General features: G+C 33.8%; 1 protein-coding gene across 4 annotated transcripts in view; it reads right to left on the reverse strand.

Moving 5' to 3' along the window:
* Positions 1-12,909, reverse strand: part of Fas1 (fasciclin 1 Fas1 domain-containing) — a 559,086-nt gene that overhangs the window by 41,689 nt on the left and 504,488 nt on the right. For all 4 annotated transcript variants that reach the window (XM_076396810.1, XM_076396808.1, XM_076396812.1 and 1 more), the window contains one exon: positions 10,791-11,048. In XM_076396810.1, the coding sequence (XP_076252925.1) occupies positions 10,791-11,048 (258 nt within the window). The remainder of the gene's footprint in view (positions 1-10,790; positions 11,049-12,909) is intronic.

A 12,909-nucleotide genomic window follows, 5' to 3' on the forward strand; every position in this document is an offset into this window, starting at 1 on the left:
TAATTAATCGACAAAAAAATTGATTTTCTCTTTGTCCATTACTGTTAAACATAGTTTACAATAATTGAAATCGCTTTCGAATTTCGGTTAATTAAATCGTTCGCATTTTGGAATATTGTTTCGCCCATTGGAAAGTTACAGTACGATGTCAATCAAGCGAATCCGCCGGATCTATTTAATTATTATATACGTCCAGTTCGGACACATTCGCCCAGCGAAAGAATCCTTCAATTGTATTTTTTTGCACGCGATACATGCAAATTATTCTATCAGATCGATTTTTAATCGAGTCTGCTTTAAATGACAGTAGGATTTTTCGTGTAGAGATAATTTATTCGGATATGAATTTAATTGTGACCAAATTTATTCGTATTAATTAATTTAGTAGGAACATAATTAAATACTTGTCCTTTGGGCCAAAATAGGCCTCAGATTCGTCGATCACATCTTCATTCGAAAAAAATTTATTCCCAGCGAGCATTCTTGGGATTTGAGAACAGGAAATAGTCGCTGGAATAGATATGGAGAATACGGTGGATGAGGAAGCAATTCGAAGCCTAATTCATTCACGGTCCTCGGCATTAAGCCTACCGACTGGCGAATCACCAACCTAGATATAATCTCAGAAGACATCTGGTCTTACCCAGCCTGACTGGGATTATTTTCCTTGTCGGAATTTGCACTCTCGCCTAAGGTCAATCACAAATGTTGAACAATCACAAACATAAATTTACCACCATGCTCTAGCAGGATTCGAACCCGCGACTACTGTAGCAGTAGGGAGACCGTCCTGTCGCCTTTCCACTGCGCCAACCAAGCTGGCTCCTTGTCAATTGTACGTCTATTTAATTTAATTTTAGTTGCTCTACGAACTTAAAGACATTTCACGGCATTGTACAGAAGTACATAAAAACATATATTCGTGAAAAAAAAAGAGCTCTGTTGCTATGGTGTCCCTGTAAGAATTACCTGTAGGACCAAAAATTTTGATTGGACGAAAAGTCAGCTCAAAATTCTCAAATAATTTTCCGGCTTATCAATGGATGAACCAAGTGTTTTCAGACTTTTATATGCGTTGGAAGAGATTAAAAAGGAGGAAAAATGGATTCCTCGTGCATTGATTGAAAATACTATAATAAATCGTTTCAACACCACGGTTTTTCTTGTTTACAAGGTGAACAAAATCTGACGAATATTGTTATATAATATTGACGTTAAGATATGGAATCTCTATTACCAGGGTAGCAGAGAAACTAAAGCAGGAAAATAATATCTTCTTTTGACACAGTATCATCATATTGCCGGAAATATTACGTAAAAGTTGTAGAAATTGATGGAAAATATTTTGATTAATATATATTGTTTCAATTTTTCTCAATAACTATGTTGCTTGAAGGTTATTACAATTCAGATGTTATATTGGATTGTTAACATAAGTGTCATGTATCTGTCAAACTGTGACCTTAAAGGGGTAAAAAATACCGTATTTTCTATCGCACATTCATCAGTAAAGGTTTTTTTCTCGCCAGGTCGGCCCAAACCAATTTTCTAAATCGCTTTTTAATCGAACTCGCCCTAAGTCGAATTTGATTTTTCCGATAAGAGTGATGGCCGCCGGCTGACATTACCTCGCTAACTAGATTTAAAATTGGCTTAATAGAAGTTGCGTGTCTTAATGGGCGAAACATTTAGGACGAGAACTTATGAATAATTCCAGCTTGCATCATCCCAACCTCTTCTGAGCGTACACAAACGCTGGATCTCTATTATAGATAAAGTTTGTTTAAAGTTTTAATAAGCTGAAAATAACGGGGCAAACTTTCGCGCAGATTGAAGACGCGGAACGTTAAAATATCGACGCTTTCGATTCGACAACTTTTATCAGTTGTATTATGTGCGTTCATTAAGTTTGAATTTCGTTCTATTCGGTTAACAAGGAAGTTCGTCGAAAAATTAAAAAATATTTATTCTATAATTATATTTAAACTATAGATTTTAGGAAGGAAAAAATACCTTTGAAGAAAAAACTTGGCTTGATGCCAAGATTCCCACTGGTCCAGGAAAATCATCCATCAAGCATTGGCATGTTAAGTTTGGAGGTGGTGAGATGAGCATCGAAGACGGTGAATGCTGTGGACGCCCAAAAGGGGTTTTTACCGGCGAAGACATTGAAAAAATCCGCAAAATAATTTTGAATAACAGTAAATTGAAATTGAATGAAATAGCAGACACTCTAAAGATATCAAGCAAATGGGTACATCATATCATTCGGGAATATTCGGGTATGAGAAAGCTCTGTGCAAAGTGGATGTCGCGCGAGCTCACTTTTAACCAAAAACAACGACGAATTGATGATTCGGAGCAGTGTTTGAAGATGATCAAGCGTAATAAACTCGAGTTTTTGCATCGATATGTGACAATAGATGAAACATGGCATGGCTACATCATTTCACTCCGAAGTCCAATAGACAGTGATCTGATTGGACTGCACACGATGAACCCGCTCCAAAGCGTGGGAAAATGCAACAGTCGGCTGGCTGGAAGGTTATGGCATCTGTATTTTGGAATGTCCATGGAATAATTTTCATTGATTACCTTGAAAAAGGAAGGACCATCGAGAGTGAGTATTATATAGCGTTATTAGACCGTTTGAATGACGAAATCACCGAAAAACGGCCGCACTTGAAGAAAAAGAAACTGCCGCTTCACCAAGACAATGCACTGTGTCACAAGTCAGTGAAAACGATTGGAAAAATCGATGAATTCGGTTTCCAATTGCTTCCTTATCCACCGTATTCTCCAGAACTGGCCCCCCAGCAACCATTTCCTGTTCTCAGATCTCAAAAGAATGCTTGCTGGGAAAACATTTTCGTCGAATGAAGAGGTGATCGCCGAAACTGAGGTCTATTTTGGCGCAAAGGACAAATCGTACTACAAAAATCGTATCGAAAATTTGGAGGGTCGCTCTAATCAGTCTATCACCCTTGAAGGGAATTATGTTGAATAAAAAAAAAACTAATTTTTCCAAAAAATGTGTTTTACTATGGTATGCCGAGGACTTTTCAATTGACCTGTCAGACGGTCGAACATAAATTGCAATTGACTGCAATAGTAACTACTATTCTCATTCATCAATATATTTTACTATCCACTAGTTCGACTGTTTTGCTATTATTGTTTGTTTCGATTGTTTTCAGTCGATAGTTCCCAACGCTAATAATAACTTATTTAATAAGCGATTTTAAACGGTACTATGTATTTTTCATTTAATTAGCTGCATAATTTACTCTCTCCCCTCATTTGGTTAATAACTATGTTATCGAGAGCGTATGGGTTGTTTTAATTACTAATTAATCTTTAAGATGTGACTTTGCGAACAAATACTGTCAGCTACTGAATACATATTTGAAAATTTAGCGCCCGCTTTAGCGATTAATGGCGCGTTGTAATGAATTTACGTAAAACTGGCTTTGTCGAATGTAAACGCAGCGCTCTGTTTTCCCAGCCCTAACACAGCTATAACAGATAATATTATATATTTAGAGCGGATAATTTATATTAATATCAAAGGTCGGAGCGCGAAAATGCCCATATTCTCGAAAGCATCGCGAAATTCCTTGTTATGCAAGCGGCATGTTGACTGGAAAGGTCAAGTGCCGAAGGAATTTAATTCCCTTTTTTTATGTTAAACATGTTTCTCTTGTCGTGTATGTATAGAATTTTTTGACTTGACAACATTTTCCTTCTCATTTTATACTAGTTAAAAAAAGATGAATGCTAATGATACGCTCGAACGTGTAACCAAATCAGCCTACGAAAGTCGACCAGTTGTCAAACGTCTTCGAAATTCTTTAATATATTAGTTACATAATCACTGCAAATTATAATCCGACAAATGTTGTTTTAGCGCTTTGCTTGCTCTGATATATTTCAAAATGCTGCTTATTATTACTCTGAATGAAAACGTTGAAGACAGACGGAACATATTGCATCTCTAATTGTTTATTTCGAACAGGAACGATATAATGGAGGCCTCTTTTTGTAAGAATTTTTTGATGTTAAATATTAAATTGTCGCGATTTTTATTGAAAATATTTTCAGTGTGCTGCAGCTGCACTTAATATCGGTATAGTCACTAGAATACATAAATGAATGAAAATTATAATATTGGATTCAGTAAAAAGAAACCGTCCTCATACGATGCGGGTGACAAATCAAGATCGGCTTGATGTTAGCTCTTTTACAGATAAAATAAAGGGAATGTATTAAAACAGTGGATAGACTTTCTAGCCTGGAAAGTGTCCATAGAAAGCTTAGGGATATGCATCTCTTTGAGGGACATAGAATATCTATTTATACACTATTGTATTATATAGGGTTTAAATTGTGTAGAGATAACCTACGAAGAGGTCTAATGGAACGTCCAGACATTGATTTTAAAAGAATATAATTTTAAAAGCATATAATAAAATATAGGGAGATTTGTTCGCTTGTTCGAGAAAGCGTCGCGAAATTCCTTGTTGCATGCGGCGTAACAAGGAATATTTTATTTGTAAAACTCTATAAGGAAAGAAACGGGAATAAACGGGACCGATGTTGACTGGAGAGGTCAAGTGCCGAAGGAATTTAATTCCTTTTTTTATGTTAAGCATGTTTCTCTTGTCGTGTATGTATAGAATTTTTTGACTTGACAACATTTTCCTTCTCATTTTATTCTAGTTAAAAAAAGATGAATGCTAAAGATACGCTCGAACGTGTAACCAAATCAGCCTACGAAAGTCGACCAGTTGTCAAAGGTCTTCGAAATTCTTTAATATATTAGTTACATAATCACTGCAAATTATAAACCGACGACAAACGTTGTTTTAGAGCTTTGCTTGCTCTGATATATTTCAAAATGCTGCTTATTATTACTCTGACTGAAAAAGCCGAAGACAGACAGAACATATTGCCTCTCTAATCGTTTATTTCGAACAGGAACTATATAATGGAGGTCTCTTTTTGTAAGAATTTTTAATGTTAAATATTACATTGTCGCGATTTGTATTGAAAATATTTTTAGCGTGCTGCAGCTGCACTTAATATCGGTATGGTCTCTAGAATACATAACTAAATGAAAATTATAATATTGGATTCAGTAAAAAGAAACCGTCCTCATTCGAAGCGGGTGATGAATCAAGATCAGCTTGATGTTAGCTCTTTTACAGATCATATATAGGGAATGTATTAAAACAGTGGATAGTTTTTCTAGTCTGGAAAGTGTCCATAGAAAGCTTAGGGAGATGCATCTTTTTAAGGGACATAGAATATCTATTTATACACTATTGTGTTATATAGGATTTAAATCATGTAAAGATAACCCACGAAGAGGTCTAATGGAACGTCCAGACATTGCTTTTAAAAGAATATAATTTTAAAAGCATATAATAAAATAAAGGGAGATTTGTTCGCTTGTTCGAGAAAACATCGCGAAATTCCTTGTTATGCATGCGGCGTAACAAGGAATATTTTATTTTTAAAACTCTATAAGGAAAGAAACGGGAATAAACGGGGCCGATGTTGACTGGAAAGGTCAAGTGCCGAAGGAATTTAATTCCCTTTTTTTATGTTAAGCATGTTTCTCTTGTCGTGTATGTATAAAATTTTTTGACTTGACAACATTTCCCTTCTTATTTTATTCTAGTTAAAAAAAGATGAATGCTAAAGATACGCTCGAACGTGTAACCAAATCAGCCTACAAAGTCGACCAGTTGTCAAACGTCTTCGAAATTCTTTAATATATTAGTTACATAATCACTGCAAATTATAAACCGACAAACGTTGTTTTAGCGCTTTGCTTGCTCTGATATATTTCAAAATGCTGCTTATTATTACTCTGACTGAAAATGTCGAAGACAGACGGAACATATTGCATCTCTAATTGTTTATTTCGAACAGGAACGATATAATGGAGGCCTCTTTTTGTAAGAATTTTTTGATGTTAAATATTAAATTGTCGCGATTTTTATTGAAAATATTTTCAGTGTGCTGCAGCTGCACTTAATATCGGTATAGTCACTAGAATACATAACTAAATGAAAATTATAATATTGGATTCAGTAAAAAGAAACTGTCCTCATTCGAAGCGGGTGACGAATCAAGATCAGCTTGATGTTAGCTCTTTTACAGCTCATATATAGGAAATGTATTAAAACAGTGGATAGTTTTTCTAGTCTGGAAAGTGTCCATAGAAAGCTTAGGGAGATGCATCTTTTTAAGGGACATAGAATATCTATTTATACACTATTGTGTTATATAGGATTTAAATCATGTAAAGATAACCCACGAAGAGGTCTAATGGAACGTCCAGACATTGCTTTTAAAAGAATATAATTTTAAAAGCATATAATAAAATAAAGGGAGATTTGTTCGCTTGTTCGAGAAAACATCGCGAAATTCCTTGTTATGCATGCGGCGTAACAAGGAATATTTTATTTTTAAAACTCTATAAGGAAAGAAACGGGAATAAACGGGGCCGATGTTGACTGGAAAGGTCAAGTGCCGAAGGAATTTAATTCCCTTTTTTTATGTTAAGCATGTTTCTCTTGTCGTGTATGTATAGAATTTTTTGACTTGACAACATTTTCCTTCTCATTTTATTCTAGTTAAAAAAAGACGAATGCTAAAGATACGCTCGAACGTGTAACCAAATCAGCCTACAAAGTCGACCAGTTGTCAAACGTCTTCGAAATTCTTTAATATATTAGTTACATAATCACTGCAAATTATAAACCGACAAACGTTGTTTTAGCGCTTTGCTTGCTCTGATATATTTCAAAATGCTGCTTATTATTACTCTGACTGAAAATGTCGAAAACAGACGGAACATATTGCCTCTCTAATCCATTATTTCGAACAGGAACGATATAATGGAGGCCTCTTGTTGTAAGAATTTTTTAATGTTAAATATTACATTGTCGCGATTTTTACTGAAAATATTTTCAGTGTGCTGCAGCTGCACTTAATATCGGTATGGTCACTAGAATATATCATTAAATGAAAATTATAATATTGGATTCAGTAAAAAGAAACCGTCCTCAGACGATGCGGATAACGAATCAAGATCGGCTTGATGTTAGCTCTTTTATAGATAAAATAAAGGGAATGTATTAAAACAGTGGATAGACTTTCTAGTCTGGAAAGTGCCCATAGAAAGCTTAGGGATATGCATCTCTTTGAGGGACATACAATATCTATTTATACACTATTGTGTTATATAGGGTTTAAATCGTGTAAAGAGAATCCACGAAGAGGTCTAATGGAACGTCCAGACATTGCTTTTAAAAGAATATAATTTTAAAAGCATATAATAAAATAAAGGGAGATTTGTTCGCTTGTTCGAGAAAGCATCGCGAAATGCCTTGTTATGCATGCGGCGTAACAAGGAATATTTTATTTTTAAAATTCGATAAGGAAAGAAACGAGCATAAAAGGGGCCGATGTTGACTGGAAAGGTCAAGTGCCGAAGGAATTTAATTCCCTTTTTTTATGTTAAACATGTTTCTCTTGTCGTGTACGTATAGAATTATTTTTTTTGGTTTCATACCTGATGTTGAGATGAAGGGATAAACTTAGACTGCAGAAATTCGTGTGTTGAATATAATTATGGATGTTAAAATATTTTATAAATAGATATAATACTAGACATATGCGTTGGTGCCATGTGTGATCTCTCAGATCTTGAAAGACGACAAGCGGTTTGTGTTCGCTTAACAGGAGCGTTTGTGATGAAAACAGCTGAATTATTTAACATTGAGATAATAATATAATACACAATACATGGCAAAAATATCAACGGCAAAGTGGAATAATGGGTGAAACTTAAAGCGAACTGATAGGGACTTATCAACATTAAAAATTGTTGTGAACAAAAAATGTGAATGGGAATAAAATGAATGAATGAATGTGAATAAAACTGAAACTTTCAAAAAAGCAGTATAGCTGCACTGAATATTGGTATAGACGCGGGCACTAAAATACCTCAAAAAATGGAACATATAATCTTGGATTCACCGAAAAGAAAAAGTCCTCATACGAGTCGCTCAAGATCAGCTTGATGTTAGCTCTGACACAGATCAAATATATGAAATGTATTAAAACATTTAATAGTTTTTTCAATATAAACATTGGAATAATATTCATTTGGAAAATATTCATAGAAAGCTTAGAAATAAGCAGCTATTCTGTCGGGTCTGTTGGGTAATACAGGATTTAAATGGTGTAAATATAACAGACATTGCTTTTAAGAGAAAATAATTTTTAAAAGCATATAATGAAACCAAGGAATACTAATTATTTCAATATGTGTATTTAGATGAGACATGGATATTTCAAAATAGGACATTGGGTCACTCATGGCAAGGTGATAACGAAAATAGTGTAAAGACAACAAAAGTTGATGAAGAAAAGATAAAAGTTGGAAAAACTATTGGTTAGATTTTATTAGTTATAACATATATGAATGACTAATTGCAGATATGTTATATTGTTCTTCATGCTGGGAAAAGGAATGGAATAGTTAAGAAATGGACAAATGATGTAATTTTGAACAAATGATAGATAGACTTGAAGTTAGCAGCTGAGTTATTCACTTTAATGAAAGTTTCTGAATATGATATTATATAAGATAACATAAAACTACTGTGGTAAGAGTGATAGTAGAACGCAACGCTTCCTTGAGTATTTCTATTAAAAAAAAACAGTACGTCTACAAATCCACAAAGTTAACATTTATGGAAGAGATGCGGCTGTGAAACCCTTTATAACGGAATTCAATGCTAATCTGCGAAGGAAATGACGCAACGATCATTAAACCTGGACACTTGGTGATTGGAAGAATGTGATATGGTCCGATGAATCATTGTTTACATTGTTTCCTACAAATAGCTGGATTTATGCATGGGGAACCCCAAAGGAAACCTATAATCCGAACTGTCTGCTTCCGACAGTCGAGCATGGAGAAGATTTCGTTATTATTTGAGCGGAAATATCGTGGTTTTGAGCTGGTTCTTTCATTCACTTCACTAGCCGGATAACTGCAAATGAAATGAATAAAAGGCTAATTTTCTATTCACTGGCAAACTGTGCCATTTTGAATAAATAAAACTCACATGACGCCAAATCAGGCTAATCAGATGGATGGGCAAATCATACAATTTGTATATCCTTTAAGTCTCATAATTGTTTTTAAGTAATAGGCTTATCTGTAATTGATACCCTATGTAAAGTCAGAAATAATAATAAATAACAGATTAGAAATAACAATGAAAATTGATGCTGATGGTATGCTGCAATTGTGGTAGTATTACATTAAGAAATCAGCTTCTAGTTCCATGAATAGGTGCAATATATTATTGTTTTTAAAATGGTAAAAAGCAGTTAACATCTCAAAATAAATAAACTTCAGTTTTATTGTTAGATTATTTTAAGTAAAATTGTGCAAAATATATTTCATTCATCCGATTCGCATGCGATAATGATCGACAATCTTAATTATATGAAAACTATTTTCAAATATTGGGAATTTATACGTAGCGTTTTACAAAATGTGGCCATGTCAGTATATTCAACAACTTTTTCTAGTAATATAGCACGGACAGCAGTCCTTTCAACTCACTTCAGACCCTTTTCGTTCGTCAATGATTGAAGAACTGGAAGAATTACTCGATGAACATAAGTGGTAAGCACTCTAATAACTATTTGAATTATTGGAAGTTAAATTATCAAGGTAAGTAGATGCTTAAAAGCTGTGAGATACTTGGATAGAACTTGACATTTAAGAACACTAATAGGAGTACTCAGAGACTGATCTAATGATAAAATTAAGATGTAAATCATGTGAGGAGAAGGCTATCTTGTCCGCAAGATGGGGAAACGTGATGGACATTTAAGTAGTAATGAATATACATAAAATCTGACTATATAACGTTCCGAAACCTAACCTTTACACGACAGTTCTCAAAGCTCCATAAACATCTGACGCTTGATTTAAAAGCTACAGAGGTTTTTTGAAATTTATTTTGTGATTTTTAAGGAAATATATACAGGAACAAAAGTAAAATTGTGTTCCGAATAGCTTTGTTATTCACCCGATAGTCCCCAAGTGATTGCCCAAGATAAAGCCTAGTTTTGCAGTGTTTTTATTAGGGCTGTCAGGTAACATGTTGTATTAGACCTCTTTTGGAACTTGTTTTTACTACTATTGTGTTTTGAAACGCGTGAAAATGCAGAGATGATGCCGCAAAGTCGATTGAAAGTGTTTTTGTTACGTTTATAGATGTTATATGCTCGGTAAACGTGGAAACATCATGACCAAGGCACTCAAAGATGCGCATTTGCTATATTTTGGTTCACTGCAGGTAGCTTAACAAGATTGGCGCTCATTTTTTCCCGTAAAACTTGGGCCACACTAGCGATTAGCAAAGAGAGCGGCTTCACCAAGGTATAGCAAAAATCGAAAGGTGATACTTATGTTAGGATTTTGGGATGTGGGAGTGATGAACGACTATTGTGGGACTGTGGGACAAATCTCAAAAAGTATAAACAATTCGGAACAACTTCTGTTCTTTTCTAATATACAGTTTTTGATCCAATAAACGACTGTTAATGGTTAAATTATAGTAAAGTAGTAAAAAATAGTAAAATGGTAAATGAATTAAATATTTCGAAGACAAGAACCAAAAACAGGCTGTTGATTTGAAAATCGTTTCTATTTGGGTAATATTCAAGACTAATAGATGAACAAATCTTACCTTATTTTGATTTCTCTTCATCACGGTGTCAACGTAGAGCCTGTTGTCGACCACCAGATGCAGTTTCAAGATTTCTAGGAATTTCTCTTTGTTTCTGAAGATGTTATCCATGACCAGGTGTCCTTCCAGAGCGGCATTGCAAGGCGCGAACAAGGTGACGTCTTGGGATTTCTCGATGGTCCTGAGGATGTCGTCACCGGCTCCTTCGAGGTTCTTGATAGCGTTCACGAATTTATTCAGGATACCTCCGTCTTTTTCCTGTGCGTTGAGACAAATGTTAGTGATTGCGAGTAGTTAGTGGATGAAACTAACAGCTTATTTACAACATTTCAGCTAATATATTACTGTACAGTAACGAATGGTACGGATTAATTTTCTCTAAATCTACAAGCTGGTGCTGTTAAAGCTATTTAATACAATTACTACTAATTACAGTTTATCTAATACATACAGTATCTACATCTGGCAATTTTTGACATATTACACGGTGTTGAATCTTGCTATATCCACAGTATATTCAGTACATTACCATGAAAAAGTTTGGAAATAAAAGTTTAATTTCGTGACAACATAAATTATTGTTATCTGCATTGGCTATTTTATTGGATAGACTATATATACTCAGTTTATAAAAGGCATTACCAATATCAATATTATTGATTAAATATTAATATATTTCAAGAATATTTGTTGTTAATAATCACAAATCCAATAATACAGATGATATTTACTACGCTACAAACCTTCGGTATATAAATGATTAAGAATATTGTTTAATGTATTTAAATTCGTGAGACATTGTGACTCCTGTAAAATACTATACATACATTTTGTCTATATAACCTGTTTGTAGTATATAAATTAAATTATATTCACTAATAATATTCCTTCATTTTCAGTGCAGATAAGTAGTGATAAATGATAGAAGCTGTAGTAGTTCTTAACAATTAATACCATTCATTAGCCAACATAAGAGACTATAAAAATTATATTTCTGATCATTATAATAAATTACCTTTCATTCAAATCTATTAGTGCTTTTTATGTTTTTCCAAAGGTAGCCCTGGGGTATTAAGAATACACATGTATAAATTAATAGGACAGGATTTATATTAAACAACACCGTATTGTTTATTTAATTAATGTAAATATTATAACATATATTATACATACTATGAGGGTAACAATGAATTAATTTTACTTGCCTATTTTATCGTGAACATTTTGTCTGATTTTTCGTAAAAACACTAGACCTGTTTTTCTTTTACTAGTGTTCGTCTCCCTTGATTATTATTAATTAATATAACTCCGTCACATATTGTGTCATAGAGCTTTAAAATAAAACAGAAGTGAAAGAATATATTTTTAAGTGAACGATTAAAACAATACTCTGTTGCTTGCTGCAGGACTTGTTCATTGACAATACTCACTAAATATCCTGGCAGTTGGAAAATTTCAGGCCTCTGATTATATTAGTCTTTCGCTGCATTTTTCAGCTGAAAGGTCGATTTTGTTAGAGAAGATTGCGAGCAATTTCTTCATCTTTTATTTGACAGACATGTCCAAAACGTTGTAATATGCGTCCTTGAATTTTATGGTTTCTCTCTTAACTAAGCATTGATTGTTGCATCTTAAATAATTTACTTCATTTTTGATAGGATCTCGCAGTGAAACATTTAAAATCTGCTCTAAGCACTTGAGAAATTTCATGTTTACTTATGCCAGACTGTAACAACGTCCAAGCTATTTAAGCTTATTTTCGATATTTGAAGGTTGTGCAGCAAACAATATCATGAAGTATGCTAGAATACAGTGCACATCAGTTCGGTAAAGGAGCTCGTATCATCATTTCGAACACGATATGTCTGTTTTTAAAAAACTTTTGCATACTTGTATCCAATACTCTGTTAAAAAGCAGTTGAGAGAACCTATCTTCTTGGCGAACATAGGTTTTAACACCTAAAGGAGCTGTTGTAAGATACTTGAAGAAGTTTAATAATTTTTGACGGAATATATCCCATCTAACTTCTTCCTACAGGTTATGTAGTATTCTGCAAGTCGGATGAAGAAAGCACTTATTTTGGAAATACATTTCGATGATCAATTTTGATGAGTTTTT

Source organism: Rhynchophorus ferrugineus, unplaced genomic scaffold (genome assembly GCF_030347505.1).
Source record: "Rhynchophorus ferrugineus isolate W39M unplaced genomic scaffold, kcgeb_rfMv2 rfM2, whole genome shotgun sequence".
In the NCBI taxonomy this organism is placed as follows: Eukaryota; Metazoa; Arthropoda; class Insecta; order Coleoptera; family Curculionidae; genus Rhynchophorus; species Rhynchophorus ferrugineus.